This window comes from Trachinotus anak, unplaced genomic scaffold, assembly GCF_046630095.1.
Source record: "Trachinotus anak isolate AG129_WGS33_773 ecotype Australia unplaced genomic scaffold, CSIRO_AGI_Tana_v1 ptg000003l, whole genome shotgun sequence".
Classification (NCBI taxonomy): Eukaryota; Metazoa; Chordata; class Actinopteri; order Carangiformes; family Carangidae; genus Trachinotus; species Trachinotus anak.
The window spans coordinates 16,121,352-16,137,773 of record NW_027273854.1 but is presented as its reverse complement, the minus strand read 5'-3'; the positions used below and the strand labels follow the sequence as shown (position 1 = coordinate 16,137,773).

Here is a 16,422-nt window from a genome sequence, read left to right as displayed (position 1 = left end):
ACAGACTTGTGGCTGCTTTAAGTGCTCAGTGTTAGAAGACGATCCAAAAGTTTCTCACCACCTTTATAAAACCTTTTTAAGCCAATGTTGTTATCACTCAGCTGACATCATACCCTGCCCAGTGCCAACTGTTCGACGTGAGCGCGAGTGTTGAGAGGAGCTAGAGGTGTGGAAGTTTTAAATCTGAGTCCTTTGCAAAAACCAGTGAGAGGAGAGGAGAGACTAGGGGAACACAGAGAAAGAGAGAGAGGGAAACAGGATGTAAAAAGTGTCACAGGGACAATACAACATAAGGAAAGGAGGAAGAGAATCAGTGGACAGAGACCACAGACTTTTTTTTTTTCCAGATCATGGTGGCAGAAAAAAAAAGAAAAGACTGATTGAGAACAAACCGATGAGAAACTGGGCCTCGGACTAAACAGATGGAGAGAAGCAGTGTTGTCATTGCCTTTGAAGGGAAGCTGAGACTTTGTGCCCACCTGCTTTTCCGCTGTTGCCCACTTGCTTCCGCTCTCACACACACACACACACACACACACGCAAACTTGTTCATCTATTTCATGCTCTCTGCATCAGTGCTCCTGACAAGATGAAATGTTGGTGTCACTCAGGCAGAACACTGTGCATACTAGATGTGCCTGTGTGTTGTGGGTAACGCACATTACTGAATTTTGTTAACACTGGCAATGAGATCAGTTTTTTTAAAAATATGACAATAGATCGTGGGAACACTTGGAAGAAAAAACTTCCTCACTATTATTAGAAACTGTGTCATTGTGTGATGTAAAGCAATGATAATACAGTCACTTGGTCAACATTTGCTGTTAAAAACATCCGGTGCTGGCTTTCCCTGGAAACGGACACAAGAAGTGATGTCACTGCCTCAGCTGAGTGGATTGAACAGAAGATAAGGGTGTGAGCAGTGATCAACACTACGGCTTAGTGGACAAAGACCAGAACCGCCCACAGAAACTCCAAAGTAAAAAATATCGCCCACGCAGCTTGTTTGAAAAGTGAGGCGAGCAGAAACAGAAGAGTAATGACCAGCCGACACGGATTTAAATAGAGGAATGAATAAAAGCTTACAAATGGACGCACATCTGTAGAAGTCGCCTTTAAATTACACGCGAGAATTAGACGGGAAATCATCACACACACACAAAAAGGGTAAAAAGTAAAGGACGAGAGTGTGCCTCGGCCCTTGAGCTGAAAGGCAGTTCCTCTTCCTCTCCTCCTCTTCCTCTTCTATTGTCCCTTCATCACGCGTCCAGCCCTTCCCTCTTCCTCCCGCAATCCTTCTTTTCATGTGAGTCAAAGTGAGCAGCTGACTGGGGATTTCCTGAACAGGTCATGCTATTGAAACCACAGTCCCTCCATTGCTGCCCTGCTGTATCGCTTTGACTAGTTCTGCTTCATTTTTCTCTCCTCTTCTTCTCTCATCTCTCTCTCTCTCTCTCATTGTCTCACAAACGTGCCACGCCGGCTGATGTCTTTCCTGAGGTGCGGTTGGTAACGTGGTAATCGCTACAACCTGGCTAAAAATGTCAAAGTACTTTGAGAAGTTTCCAAACTGCACGCACACAGCGCACACTAGACACCCACTGAGTGAAGAGGGGCACATCCTTACACTTACGCTTATTTCACTGATACCTCTGTCTTTGACCTTTGCCATGCTGCATGTTGACATTTGTAATCTGAACCCAAACCTAACCTTCACAAGTCTCTCACCAGACTAGACTATGTCTTACGCAAGTATTGTACTGCAAGATAGTTTCTTGATAAACACACAACTCAGGATTTTGAACAGCTATAAACGGCTGCAGCATTTCCTATGACATATGCTGACAAGGCAAAAGGGCGATCGTCCTCTCATTGTGTGGCAGCTGGTGGCCTCAGCGTGCAGTTTGGAAAACTCAGAGCTGATGAATAAGAACTGAAGTTTGTATGTTTGGGAGTACTGATGCACCCGTCTGTGCAACAGTCCGCAGCATCAGCTAATTCACAGCATTTAGAAAAGTAGGTGACACTAAACCCTGATTTATGGTAGACATAAGGGGTAAACAGGAGTCCAACTGATTGGCGTAGATTGTGATTTATGGTTCGGCAGCACCGCTGAACACGAGATAGATGTTTTACACATGATTGGCTGTATTATTCTTTAATGATGTACATTCCCCACTGTAACAGTCTTTGATTTGCTTTGTGATACGAGCAACAGTTGGAGGGTCTGCCTGATTCATTACTGAATATGGAATATGAGATTACTATATGCCATGGCTGTGTTTCTGTTCTTGCATTCACTATGTTAGACAGCAGTGCGCAAAAGGTCTGCAGAGGAAATGGTTTGGTGGCTGGATGTATGTTGTACGTTTTTTTTCTCCCCCTGGTTGTTTCATGTTGTTTTTACTCTCAGCAATCTCTGCCGACATCAGGAACCTGTAGGAGAAAACACAAGCACGCCATTGTGATCAATCACGGTGTGTGCGGCGTCCATGTGTTATCTCCAAAAGTCATCTTAACCCTGAGGTGAATATTTGAGGAGACCCTCAAAAATGTGGCTTCACATCTCATAGCACCTCCACACCTCATAAAGCGGCAATATTTCAACTTCCACGTGTCGGGCCATTACTTACTTAGTAACTGTTGGAGACATTTTAGAGACACATACGCGACTTCACAGTGTTGATTCATGGTGTAATTGTCGAATAATCTATCAATTATTATCCACGAGCCAAAGCTACAGCAAATCTGTAATGTAATACGTCCAACTGTGAAGGGGGATGGGAGTCAGAAAAGGGGAAGTGAAGCCTTTATTTTAGCCAGTAGGTTTGTCACACAGAGAAATCCAGCTGCCTCACAAGGTTACAACTCGTGTTGAATGGGCTGATAAACAATGCTCCTCTTTTCAGATTTGGGTGAATTGTCACTTTATTTCTCACCTTGTCCTGACCTTCACCGAAAAGTTTCAATCTTCAAGAGTGACAATCAATGAAGAACGGCAAACATGCTCACTTTTCACTGCGTGTGAAAAAACTACAGCCGCTGACAGAAGTGTGAAGACTAGCCACACACATACAAAATCCACAGAAGCCACAATGAGTGTATGAGACAAATATATACACAGGAAGTGCCTCCCACTCCTTTGCCACTCTCTCTCTCTCTCTCTCTGTCTCTCTCTCTCTCTAAATGTTACTCATGGCAGTGTGTTGCTGAGCAGCAGCCAGTCGTGTTTTTCCCCTCACCGAGCTCTCTCTCTCTCTCTCTCTCTCTCTCTCTCATCCTCTGCTCTGACTCTCTCGCGCGCTCTTTGGCTCAGCGGACAGACGAGACCTCTCCTCGCCAGCTCCTCTTCTTCTCTGTCTTCTCTTCCTGCCTCTTATTTCATTGTTTCATCTTCCTTCAGCCGTTCATTTATTTACTTAAAAAAAAATTCTTTTTCCCCTCTTTCTTCCCCCCCGCTCCCCATGCCAGGGACATTAGTGGGGGTCCCTGAAGTGTGTGTTTGAGAGTGTGTGTGTGTGTGTGTGTGTGTGAGTGTGTTGGGGGGTTTCGCCATGGAAGCAGTGGCACTATATACATTTCGTGCCACTGAGGGCGATGAACTCAGTTTCAACAAGGGAGACTTGCTCAAGGTAAGACAAATATTTTTTACTCACTTTTCCCTTTTTCTATCCACCTATCTATCTATCTATCTATCTATCTATCTATCTATCTATCTATCTATCTATCTATGCACGTTACTCATACGTGGACCAACAAATCAACCACCTCTCTCTTTCTCTTTCTCTCTCTCCACCTCTGCTGCGATAATTACAACAATTATAACTTTAGCGTCTACAGCTCCTGACAGTCTGTGTCCAGGTGCTGCTGTTGCTGCCTACAGAGAGAGCCTCACGAAAGACAGCCAGCGTGTAGATGGCTTGAACTCGTTTTGAATGTTACAACGTAAACATTGGATTTCTGGCCCTGATGGCATAGCTGGGAAGTACTATGTACAGAAATGTATTTCTTATTTGCTCTACAAAGGTGTAACTTAGTATTTTTTATTATTATTTAAAAAGAAAAAACTTGGTACTTTTTTCCTTTTTTTTTTTTTTTTTTACGTTTTGTAACTTACTGCAAAATTAGAGTAGTTTAAAAGAACAGACATTTTGGGAAAAACACTTACCCCCTTTCTTGCTAGTGTGTTAGATGAGAAGATTGATGGTAAACATGTAGCTTGAGCCAGCAGCTGGCTAGTTTAGCTTAGCACAAAGACTAGAAACAGGGGGGAAACAGATTGGAAACTGGTGGCAACATCTGTCTACCAACATATTTAAAGCTCACTAACTAACGCACCAGTTTCTTTCATATGTACAAGAAATGTAAAAACATCACTTTGGTGTGATACAGCTGTTATGCAACAGACTATATTTTGACTGGGAGCAGTAACTTCCTGCACTTTCTGCTGGTTTTGTCCGGAAACTGGTCCAGGCCAAGAATTAGTGAGATGCATAACCCCTTATAAAATGGCAAATTTGTGCTTTGTGCCTAAAGCTAGTTGCCCCACTCACTTGTTTCCAGTCTTTGGGCAGTAACGTCATATTTAGTGTATAGACAGAAGAGCAAATAAATGCAAAGAAAGAAAGAAAGAAAGAAAGAAAAGATCTGATTACAAACGTTTTAAGGCCACTGCTTTTATATTTGTCTGATGGCTAACAGACCAGATGTGGTGCGGAGATTGTTCCTGTACAGCTGGAAATTACTGTCGCAGAAAATCAGCAGTGAACCTCGTAATTAAAGAGCAAGAGCTTCTTTCTAGACTTACGACAAACCGTGTCACCAGCTGTTCGACAGTCATAAACAGACAAATCCATGCTAGAAGACACAGTCAGATCGATTTCTCCTCTGGATTTAGCCTCAGTAGACCAGAGTGCAATGCTGCTGATGAACAGATCTGGTGTCAGAGGCGGCTCTAACTTTTTCTTGACTGAAAATAAAAACGAACTAATTTTTTTGCTCTTAAAATGACATTGCTACGGCCACCTGCACACTAGCTTGCCACCATTCTCCAGAAGTTTTCTAACTCTGGGAATTGTAGGGAATCACTTGAGGATGATGAGGTAGGAAGATGGAAAGACTTCATCCCTCAGATACCACAAAACAACCCATGACATGGAATGTATTTGATGATGTCTAATAGGATAGTAATGCCCGAGGGTGGAAGTTACCTTTAATTGTATGCCACAGGCTACTATATTATTCATCCCAGACAGACTCTGTTCCAATATTAGACAACGCATAAATAAAGCAGCTTCTCATTTCTGCTGTCTGCAAAATCTTTATTTATTTATCTATAGGTGGACCTGAGTGTCAGCGTATGATGGAGCCAATATAAGGTGGCATTTAGTTTTGTTTCTGCCAGTGTGTTGTTACAGTAAACAAATGTGATTCTTTATTCCCTGAAGTTTTTATGTCCAGATACAACGTGGTAAAGTCTTCTGGGCGTGTGATTTAAGAATTGTTTTTTACCGACATGTAAATCCTGATGTATTTAGTTGTTGGCTTTGATCAGCGCACTGCAAAATAATTGTATATTTCAGTTGATGGCTAGGTGAACAGTTTCAAAGCCACAGTGACGCATTTCTTGCAACTAAAATGGGACCAACACTTAAAATGCTGTTCCCTTTATGTGCCATGTTTTCTGTCTTCCCGCCGGGATAAACTGCTCTCTTGACTCAGCCAAACAGCTCTGGTTCACACTTGGGTCAGGCTTTTAAATAATTCTTCACGTTTGCTCATTCCCGCTTGCAGCACAGATGGCCTGAACTTTACAGTATCACCACATTTCATATAGTATCATGTAAAATGTCAATTATTTAAAAGGACACTAAACTGACTGTCAGATAACTCTCCTGCACCACTTACCGGTGTTTCTTTTTATTGTGCATAAACCCACCTTTCTATATAAAAAGCTTTATTTTGGTCCCAGAGCTGCTCCGTTTCCCACTTTGTTGGCAACGTGGATGAAAGCAAATAGATTTTTTCTGTATCATTCTTATGGGGGGAGCATTGTTTTGTTCATGGCCTGTTGTGCAGTAGCCATGTGATGAGGAGTGTAGATGTGACTAATAAAAAAATTATAAAAACAGCTTCATAGTTCAATAAAAAGTAGCTGTTCTGAAGGCCAGAAGATGTGTGGTCAAGTTTGACACAGGGGACGCAAAAGTGGGGCATTTCTTTTGTTCTCCAAACCCCAACGCACGAATATGACAATTTAGGATTGTGTGACTCCTCTGTCAGTGGCAGTGACTAAAATCACAGGAAGTAACCGGGTAGTACAATGGGCACTCCTATCGCCAAATAAGAAACATGTAAAAACTTGAGTCGCTGAAATAAATTCTTCCTATTTGTTGGACTTCCTGGTCCAACAAAAAGGACCTGAGCCTGAGTCTTAATGTGTGCCAGCGGGGCACAAACATGCAGGATGTCACCGAGCCTGTTTCTGGGAGTCATTTACAGTATAATATTCATGTTGAATGTTTTGTGTCTTTCCTTAAAGGTTGAGCAACTGTTAAATCCATTGGTGCGGTCTAGAGGGATGTGAGTCAGTCACAACTCAGTCAGTGGGGGCGGTCATGAATAAACATCCTAAATATGTGTTTTATACCCAGATTTTCACACATGGGTCTATGGATGCAGCTAATACAAGATCAGCATTAAGAATGTGTATTCTGTGGAGAGGAGTGAAGAAGCAAAAGCAGGAATTGTCAGTGACAATGTAGATGTAGTTAAAAAGCATGGAAAGTTTTAGAAGATATGGAAGGAAATAAACAATGGTTAATGAGCAATACAAACATAACAAGCAAGGATCTGGATTTTTCCATGATACAGGATTTTGACAAAGATTTACAAGTCGTACAACTTCTGTTTATTGGTGGTGGAGGTGATGATGACGTCTGTAGGAAGTAAAGAAGAAATAGAAAAAGAGAAGCTGATTTTACTGCAAAGTGAAGAGCTCTAGATGTAAGTGTAATGTGGCCCCCGGCAAAGTGGAATTAAGAAGCAAAATCAGAAAGGACATCGAGAGGCAGTGTCATGAGAGGTCGGGAAAAGTTTGGTTGGAAAAGTTAACATCTGTGGGTCACAGAGTCACAGTGATGAATTAACTGAGGCTGTGGCTTGGTGGGGTGAGTATGTGACTGCAGTGCAGACAAGGGAAAAGATCCAGTTGGGCTTATGTTGTTTAAGTGGGACTTCTTCTTCCTCAGATAAAATGTCTTTTGGGCCAACACTGAAACCCCAAACCGATTAATAGGGCAAACATTCAGCTCTGTGACTGACGGTAAATCATTCTATAGCCTGCAACACATTTAAAAATGTGCAGTGTAACCATTAAAATAGCTGGTGCATGAAATAAAGTTCCTAAAGGCAGAGAAGGGCAACTTCTTGACATATGGGCAGCATTGGCCAAGCAGTTCTCCATCACTGAGGAGCTCACAGGCAGGATACATTTCATCTGTACATTTTTTTTAATGATATGTCAGACTTTACCTGGTTAGTTTCACTGATAAAAAAAAAGCATGGGCAATGTAAAAAAAACAAAAAAAGCTCCCAAAAGTGACCCCGGGTCTGCAGGGGAGATAAAGAAAAGGAGTTGATAAAATGTGTCTCTGCAAGCAGCCAAGCAGAGCAAACAAAACAACAGCTTAAAATCAAAATGACAGGGAATGTCACCACTGGATTAGAATAAGGAGAAAAAAAAAATATGACTATAGCAAAGAAAAAAGACAAGGCCAGTGAAATGAGAAAGGATAAAAACAGCTGCATATTAAACGAGAGCATATCAGGTGACAATGTGTCTCTCTCACAATTAAAGGCTGTCCTGCAATGTCCTCATCACTTTATTGTTTCTAAGCTGGTCTAAAACCTGTCAAAATAACGAGAATAATAATGATTTATGAAGCTGAGGTACAGAGAACTACAATCAGCTCGGGGATGAGCAGTCGTCACTCACCTCAATCACTTTTTCTGTTTCGAGCAAATTACTTGAAGCACAAAAATGTGTTTTCAGGACCACATTAACAATCTGTGTGGACATAGAAGCACTGACCGTCTTTCTCGTTGAAGCTGACATGAATGCCCTTTCCTTGTTTATTAGCGTTGACAAATCTGATGCAGTGTGAATGTGGCAACTGCCCCTGAGACACATTTCAGGCCTCCATGAGTTAATTGCTGGTTGTTTGGAATCAAATGCTTAAAGCAAGATGATACGACTTTTGTTGAACAGCGGCCACTGCAGTCACACTGCAGCCAGCCGCACTGCACTAACTGACATGATGCGTTTACTTCTTTCACAATTTTATGTTTGTGATTAAGTAAGTAAATGAAAAGTTACCTGTGTTTACATGTGGTACAACAGCCGCACAACTAAAAAGTTGAGTTATGATGAAATTTCGGGATTAATGCAGAGCAGGCCAGATCTGTTTGCTGGCTCCCCATGTGTGTAATCACAAAGGTCTTCATGTGGCATTTTGAACTTGCCAACAATCGTGTGGGCTTTGGAATTTGTGTGAATTGAGAGTTCACACATACATGGATAAAAGCCACTGTCGAATAAAATAGAAGAAGAGAGGCTTGGTGAGGAGAGTGAAATACAGCGAGACAGAGAGAAATAACAGTGGCCTAGCTGCATTAACATCATTATGGGCAATATATTACATTTCTCTCTCTCTCTCTCTCTCTCTCTCTCTGTGTGTGTGTGTGTGTGTTTGTGTGTCCTCACTCCTAGATCACTAACATGGAGGATGATCCTAACTGGTACACAGCTGAGCTCCACAACAGAAAAGGCTTTGTGCCAAAAAACTACATAAACCTGCGGCCACACGCGTAAGTACACACACACAAACACACACACACACACACACGCATCTTCAACTCATCTGTAAAGCAGATGAATACATCTCACACGTCCAGCACTGGTCTATCTTAACAGCTCATCAGTGAGTGTGTGCACCTCCCGGCGTTTTCTGCTCTGCTTTGGACATCTGCACTCCGGCATAAGGCAGCCTACCCAAAGGGACACACTCACTTGCTGCCTTACGTAATCACACACGATACAGCGTGTGTGTGTTTGTGTGTGTTTACAGTGAAGCTGCTGGTGCACCCTGAATCTCCATCAGATGGTCATACACCAGCTGGGTTCTACTTTTCACTGTGACAAACACTAAACTGACAGCACAGCCATTACAGCAGCTCTGGCTCATTAATGAACACTGATGTACGGTCCAGTTGCAGTTTGTGTGTTGTGTGTTAAGAAGTGTGTCTGTGAGTGTTTTTTTCCTCCTCCACATTTCTTCACAGAGCCGTGAAATAAAAACACGGGAATGCTGACCTTTTGACCTGAACCGAGAGCGTCCTATAATCTGTCCACCATACTGGATGCGCTCAGGTTCATGAAAGCAGAACATCACTTACGCAAGCCTTGCATCCAAAGAAACTGCTCTACTAAGCAAAACTAATGAGAAAAAAACATCAAATGAAAAATGACATTATTTCTCCCGCTCCACTGCTGACAACTGAAATCCAGCGTTTTGGGATTTGTGTTGCGGGCATATTTAGCAGCGTGTTTAAAAATAACTTCACCAATGTGCTAATTTTACAGTTTTTCTCCCCCCACACTCAACCTCTCTTTTATTTGTCAGCATTGATCTGTGCTGTGCTGAAAATACAAACATCCAAACAGACCCCTCACGAAAGTTGTGGTGAATTACACTGTAGCTGCTCATTAGTCTGAACAACACAGATTATGTGCATAAAGCAGTGGCATCACTGACCTCTTTCTTTCCTTTCTTACTTCTGTTCTTTTCTGTCTCTCTCGCCTGCAGCTGGTTTGCAGGCCGTATATCTCGCAGTGTGGCGGAAAGTCGACTCAGACACAGGGAGTGTGGAGCGTTTCTGGTCAGAGAGAGTGAAAGCGCTCCTGGAGAGTTCTCCATGTCCGTCAGGTAGGCGATCATTCAAGAACTTTTCCCGACTAAAATTCACATGTAGGTTTCTACACACAACTTTGATCCATGTTTTCCTTATTAATACATATTGTTCCTATTTTTCATGTATCCACCTATGACTGCGACCGCCCTGTTTCTCCACCGGGATGATTCAAGTTTCATCCTCTCTCATCTAATACAATCTCACTTAATTAGCAGATCTATGTAAACATAAACTGTGCGCACACGTCCCTCCACACACAGTATAATTGTCCCTGTTAATTAATGCCTTCTGAATGTGCACATGTATGAGTGCGTGTGCATGTAGTGTTAATAATGGTGGCAGGGGATCAGAGGAGCAGTCAGAGGAGGAGGGTTTAGGGGATAAGGTGTGGGGCGGAGGGTAAGAGGGAGGATCTGCAACCCCTCTGGCCTGATGTGAGCTAATCCTGTCTGGCACACTGCGGCATCTGGAGCTGCTGATGGGGGCCGATTGGTTGTCTTGTTGGGGGATGACGGTCAGGGATGCAGCTGAGGCTTGGTGTTGTGCCCCCGGGGGCTGTGTGGATATTGGAATTGGAGAGACGCAGTATATGTGTGTGTGTGTGTGTGTGTGTGTGTGTGTTTGCCCGGGTGGGGATTATAATGTCTGAAATTTGGTGTTATAAAGGGCAGGTCTGGAACAGAGGGTTGGCTTCTCACTTGCAACTGGGGCTGTAAGATGGCTCAAATCAGGGGTTAAGGGTTGGACTTTTGGGTTGTTCTGTGGTCAGTTGGCACAATTTCTGATTTCTGAGCATGATACTCTCTCAGTGGATTTGTTTTAGACTTTAGGAAGGATTAATACAGGACGGGACGGGACGGGACGGGAAGGGTAAGGAAAGGAAAGGAAAGGAAAGGATGACTGCAGTAAGGGAATCAAAAGGGGAAAACTAGAGGAGAGTGAGGGGAGAGAGGGGAGGTGTTGTGTGTAAAACAGGTTTGCCAAGAGGGAACAGAGAGGATTTTGATGCTACTTGTTTTTCTGGCTGTTTGTTGATGTCGCTCTGGCTGTTGTTGCTGGATGTGCAGCGGCTTGAAAATTGGGTCAGGTGTTTGTCTGAGCGTGTGTGTGTGTGTGTGTGGTCCTTGTGTACTGACAGCTCTCCTGTCAGAGGAGACGTCCTGACAGAAGTGGATGTGGAGATTGGGCTCAGCACGGTCCAGCTTTGACGTCACATCAGTCCATGGGTCTACTTTCACAGGGTTCAAGAGAGGGGCTTTGTTTCTTGGTTTATTGGAAAAACTGCAGGTGAAGTCAGAAACCATATAACACGTTGAATGTGGTGTAAGGTTAATTTTCACTTAAATGAGCATCCATTGATTAAACTCAATTAAAATAGCTATGTAGCATTTTTGTAGATGATGGTGTTTATCTTCTTGATTTACATAGTATGACAGTTTGATAATATATAAAAAAACTAAGGGTCATTTTCCATCTATTATTAATTTGATAATATGGTTGTGATGTGTAGTTTTAAGTGTCGCTCTGAAGTTTAAGTTAAGGCAACGTGGTTCATTCTCACAGACGTGGATGTTGCTTTAAATCACCATAGTGACAGAGTATTTCCTGGTGTTAAAGTTCTCTTTACACAGAGACCTTTTCCCCATGTCATGGTGTCATAGTGATAAATAAGTCGATTACTACAAAATGATAAAGAAGTTATATATCAGAAAACAGTTACTGGCAGAGTGGCCTTCACAAAGTCTCAAAATAAAGTGAATTTTTCTTTATTTATTTACTGCTAAGTATTTATGATTATTAATCAGTTAGAAATGGTTTATTCAGCCAATGGAGAGGGAGAATTTTATCAAACCATACGATTTGAAAATGAATGGTTTTCACTGGAGGGTGGTCAAATCAAACACTGGTAAGGAAATTATAAATCCTGTATTTATTTACTTATTTGTTAGCATTTGTAGTCCTAAATATTGAATATTTACTGAGTCAGAAAGATACTGGAACCAGCCTATAAAATACCCACCGATGCAGAATGCAAATTTCCGTCAGCTTTTTAAAATCTGCAGAGAAAATACCCGTGACATGACCTCAGTGTCCTCAGTGGTAGATTTGGTTCTTACTGTGGACCTTTAAGATGATCAGTCGTCATGGAAAATCGGTCAGAAGGGCATGTGGTCTGAATTGGACACATTAATAGAAACACTTAAAACACTCTTTCAGCAGAATATCTTTTGAAAGGTGGGTGGTATGTGGCAGGGGACCAACTTCAGACTGTGCCTTGTGAAACTGTCCCAATGGGTTATTTAGTAGCTTATTTTTGGAAAGTGGAGCAAAGTGATGCCAACCTAGACTTTTATAGATAGATGAGGAATCCATTTTGCTTCGCTGGGCTTTCACAGCTCTCTTTGACTCAGCAGCAGATGCACCCAAAGCAAATATTTTGTCTTTTCTGAGTTCTCCACGATGCTATAATATCGATTTATTCTGAAAAAGAATATAAATATTTGAAGATGAGAAAAAGAGCAGCGGCACATTGACACAGTTTTAAATAAAAGGCAGCATGTTGTGTACCTGCGTGGTATTTTACAGATTCGCGCAGAGAGGAGACGTAACTGTCATTTTTTTCTCAAACGGAAAATCTCACTTCCTGATTCACGCTCTGCTACAGTCACTATCACTGTCAGTCCTCCCACCTGCACCTTCACAGCTGAAAGTAACAACTGTACTCAGGCTCTGTGTGGCATCAACACACACTCTAAGAAATCAGTAGCAAAAGCAAACCGTGTATGTTGAGGGAAGGTTGATACACTAAACAGTTACAATTACCTAACATTGTAATTATGTATAATTACAACAGAATAGCTAAAGGTCCTCTTTAACAGATTTTTGGGATATCTTAGTCTTGTCGTTTTCTTTATCAAAGGCTTTTTCTCCCTGAAACAGAACCAAATGTATTTTCTTTTTCTTTCCATCAAATCGTACGAGCATGACATCACTTTCTTTTTGATCGCTGCATAGATTGTTGTATGTTAGAGCTCATGATTGTTTCACCACAGCTACGTCCTGCTTGACGCATTTTATTTCAAGCGCACTGTGGTCAGCCCATGTATGCATACACATGAAAGCTCACAAACACCCGGTTGGTTTTCCTGTTGCCTTTGTCGTTTATGTTTTAAGGTCATGGAGAATAAAAGACATTTTTTTTGCTTCAACAGTCTTGTTTAGTTTGTCTGAGCCAGACATCTGTCAGAAACTGCGTGTATGTGTGTGCACACTCTTGTTATTCAGGGAGTTTAATCCAGGTGTTTCCTCAGCAGACAAGTTCAATCTACATTTGTTTTTTTGGTCTAAATTGACATTTTCAGCCACAGAAAACATCCTCCTGGCCACCGTCTTTGTCATGGCCTCAGATATCACTGACTCATGCTTCCAGTGGCTGATGGCTCATACAGTAAGTGCTGAAATCAGCCTCCTTTTCTTCAGTCATCATTAGTCTCTTATCAGGGTCATTACTCTAAAGAGAAACCGTTAAAGGGAACTGACCTTTTGGCTTATACTTATTTTACAGCTTCATTGTCTCTGCGGGTTCAGCATCCCATGAATGTCATCACTTGGGGGGGCAATTTCACACTAAGCGACTCTTGATATCTCCTCAGATAGTACATTAGTTTAGTTTTTTTTTCAGACAAATGAATGCAGGTGGGGAAAATGCATCAAAGATTTGCATGAAAGAATCAAGAAGTGAGTGAGTCAGAGAGTTATGCAATACAATTTTGGAATAAATATACGAGGCTGGGACCATATAGGTTCATTTTTTTCAAGTGCAATTCTTTTTTAAGTTGTGTTCTTGCTTTATGCATCCTGAAATCACTGAAGCAATAGTTTGATAATAATATCACACTTACTGCCCAGACAGAGCCAGGCTAGATGTTTCCAGTCTCTGTGTTATGCTAAGCTAACCGGCTGCTGGCTGTAGCTTCAAACAGACATGAAAGTGGTATTAGTCTTCTCAATTTAACTCTGGGCTAGAAAGTGAATAAGCTAACTATTCCTTTAAGTTGTTTGCATATGATGAATAAATGGGCGCTGGAGGGATCTGGAAATATCCCTCATGAATATATCTTTGTCAAAATGTGTAGCAGCCGTAGAAAAACTGGTGCATTGGTCTTCTGCTTTATCACCTCTCCACTTAGGCTTACACTGTAGCTCAATGGCACAATTTAATACCACAGTCCAGTGACCAAGGCACAGCGGAGAGAGACTCGAGAGAGACAGAGACATAAATACAGAGAGAAATGCAGAGGAGAGGGAAAATTATCAAGAGAGACGAGGAAAGACACAAGGAAAGAGCAAGCAGCTTAAGCAGATAAAGTAGACAGGAGAAGGAAAAGCCAACAGCAGGTGGAGTGGGCAGTGAGTGAGGGTGGGGGTCTGCTTTAAGTTCTTATTTCTCTGTTTTCTCATACTGACAGTAGAGATGAAATAAGACCAGCCAGTCCTCTGGGAGACAAACCCTCCAGAAGGTCTCCTCCTTTCCTTTCTCTGTCTCCTTTTTAATTCATTTTTTTCTCACTTAATCCTATCCTTACTCTATCCTTTGCCTTTTATCTCTGTCCGTCTCTTCTATGGATCAACTGTGGGGGTAACTAAAAAGTTGGCTAAAAGCTCCCCCGTGACTCATGCTAGCAACGTGAAAGTTGGACATTTGGGCAATTACACGGATTCACTTTCTTAGAGCCAGATGAGAGGATTGATACCGCTCTTATTGTGAAATGAAGCCACCACTGGCAGCTGGTTAGCTTTGAACAGAAAGACTGGAAGCAGCTAGCTTGATTTTGTCCAAAGGTAATAAAATTCACCTAGTAGCACACCGCTAAAGCCCACCGTCTGGTTTGTTTAATCCTCACAAAAACCTAAATTAAAAAATATTAATAATAAAAAGAGGCTTTCGTCACCCTGGGCAAAGGCCTGCTGAACTATTCCCTTTAAGAATTTAGCACATACAGCAGCAGTGCTAACTATTTTAAATCACTACAGGCTGTTTTAGCTAATCTCTTGGCAAGTCAGCTAGCCAAAAAGAAATATGTTCATTTTAAGCTGCAAAGCTACTAGAAATTGTACTTTTTTTTTTAAAAAAAGAAAGTAAATTAAAAGTAAATTATCTCTGTAGCTTCTAACTTAAGAGTTTGTGTAACATCCCAAAAAACCTGTGGCTCTTTGGCTTCTGCCTGTTGAGATTTATCTACACGACTTAAATTATTTTTTTTCCCTCGAAGCAGCACTGGCTCTGAGAAACCATTATATAACTACTCACATGCAGGAATTCCTTTAATGCAGTTAAAAATTGCCAGTTGCTGATATGGGCTCCATCTCCAGAACAATATCTCAACCAGTGACAGCAGCTATTGTTCCCGATCGTATCAGTCCGTCCTCATTTTCAGGCTGACACGCAACACTTCATGGTTTAAATTCATCGTATGAGCTGGAAAAGATACAAAGCTATACGGGCATGGGGTCTTTTCAAAAGCAAAAGCTATTTTCTTCTTTTTTAAGTATAATTAATGTTTGTTTAGATAAGTGTCAGTTTGCTCTCTGACGATAACGGGCTTGAGAAGAGACTCCTTCTGACTTTACGGCGCTCATCATTTCTGTCTGAGAGGCTCCTTATTGAGCCGTCAACACACTTTTCGACTAAATTGCCCCCACCAAACATCTTTTATCATTCTCACCCTCATTCGCTCCGTCTCAGCTCCCTAACTGCGCATACAGACACTTCCTCCCTCTCTCCTCATCCATCTCTCGAAGCAGGTGACGGCCGTGCTTTTTTTTTTTTTTTTTTTTTTTATCGCTGCAGGAGGAGCTGAACCTCTCACTCACACACTGACATGCTTGGCTGACATGCAAGCATGACACACACATGCAAGGATGACACACGCTTTACAAAATAACACACACACACACACACACACAGTCATGGCCACTATGCTCACAGACAAGTGTGTCACACATAAGACACAAGCTATGGGCAGGCAGACACACCCGACGTGTCGACACGTGAAATCATCTGTGATTTGCACCAAGCACGCACACTGATAGCTCCCTGACACGACCATCAGTTACCGACGCACGCTCACAGTCAAGTCAGAGTTAAATTGACAGCTGGAGGTGTCAGTGTGTCTGTGTCAAGTATTGCAGACATCTGCAGCAGTTTAGAAACTGAACAGCAGATTAGAGAGGGGGTGGGGGTGGGGGGGGGTGGCACTATGAGAGACAGCGCAGCGAACAGGGAAGTGAGAATAGATTGACGGAGGAAGTCGAGAGAGAGGGATGGATGGATGACCTTCATGCATCTTGAATTGTGCTGGCAGAGTAAAAGTTTTAAAAATAACCTCTCTCCTCATCTACAGTATACCTCTCGCTGTGTGTTCTATCTCTGCATCTATTTCATTTTCT

General features: G+C 42.1%; 1 protein-coding gene across 1 annotated transcript in view; it reads left to right on the top strand.

The window, feature by feature from the left end:
- The first annotated feature begins 3,232 nt into the window (after window positions 1–3,232).
- The window catches only part of grapa (GRB2 related adaptor protein a), a 29,311-nt gene continuing 16,121 nt past the window's right edge, over window positions 3,233–16,422 (top strand). Inside the window, exons 1-3 of the mRNA XM_071474123.1 lie at window positions 3,233–3,632; window positions 8,771–8,868; window positions 9,867–9,986. Of these exons, the coding sequence (XP_071330224.1) occupies window positions 3,555–3,632; window positions 8,771–8,868; window positions 9,867–9,986 (296 nt within the window). The 5' untranslated portion in view covers window positions 3,233–3,554. The remainder of the gene's footprint in view (window positions 3,633–8,770; window positions 8,869–9,866; window positions 9,987–16,422) is intronic.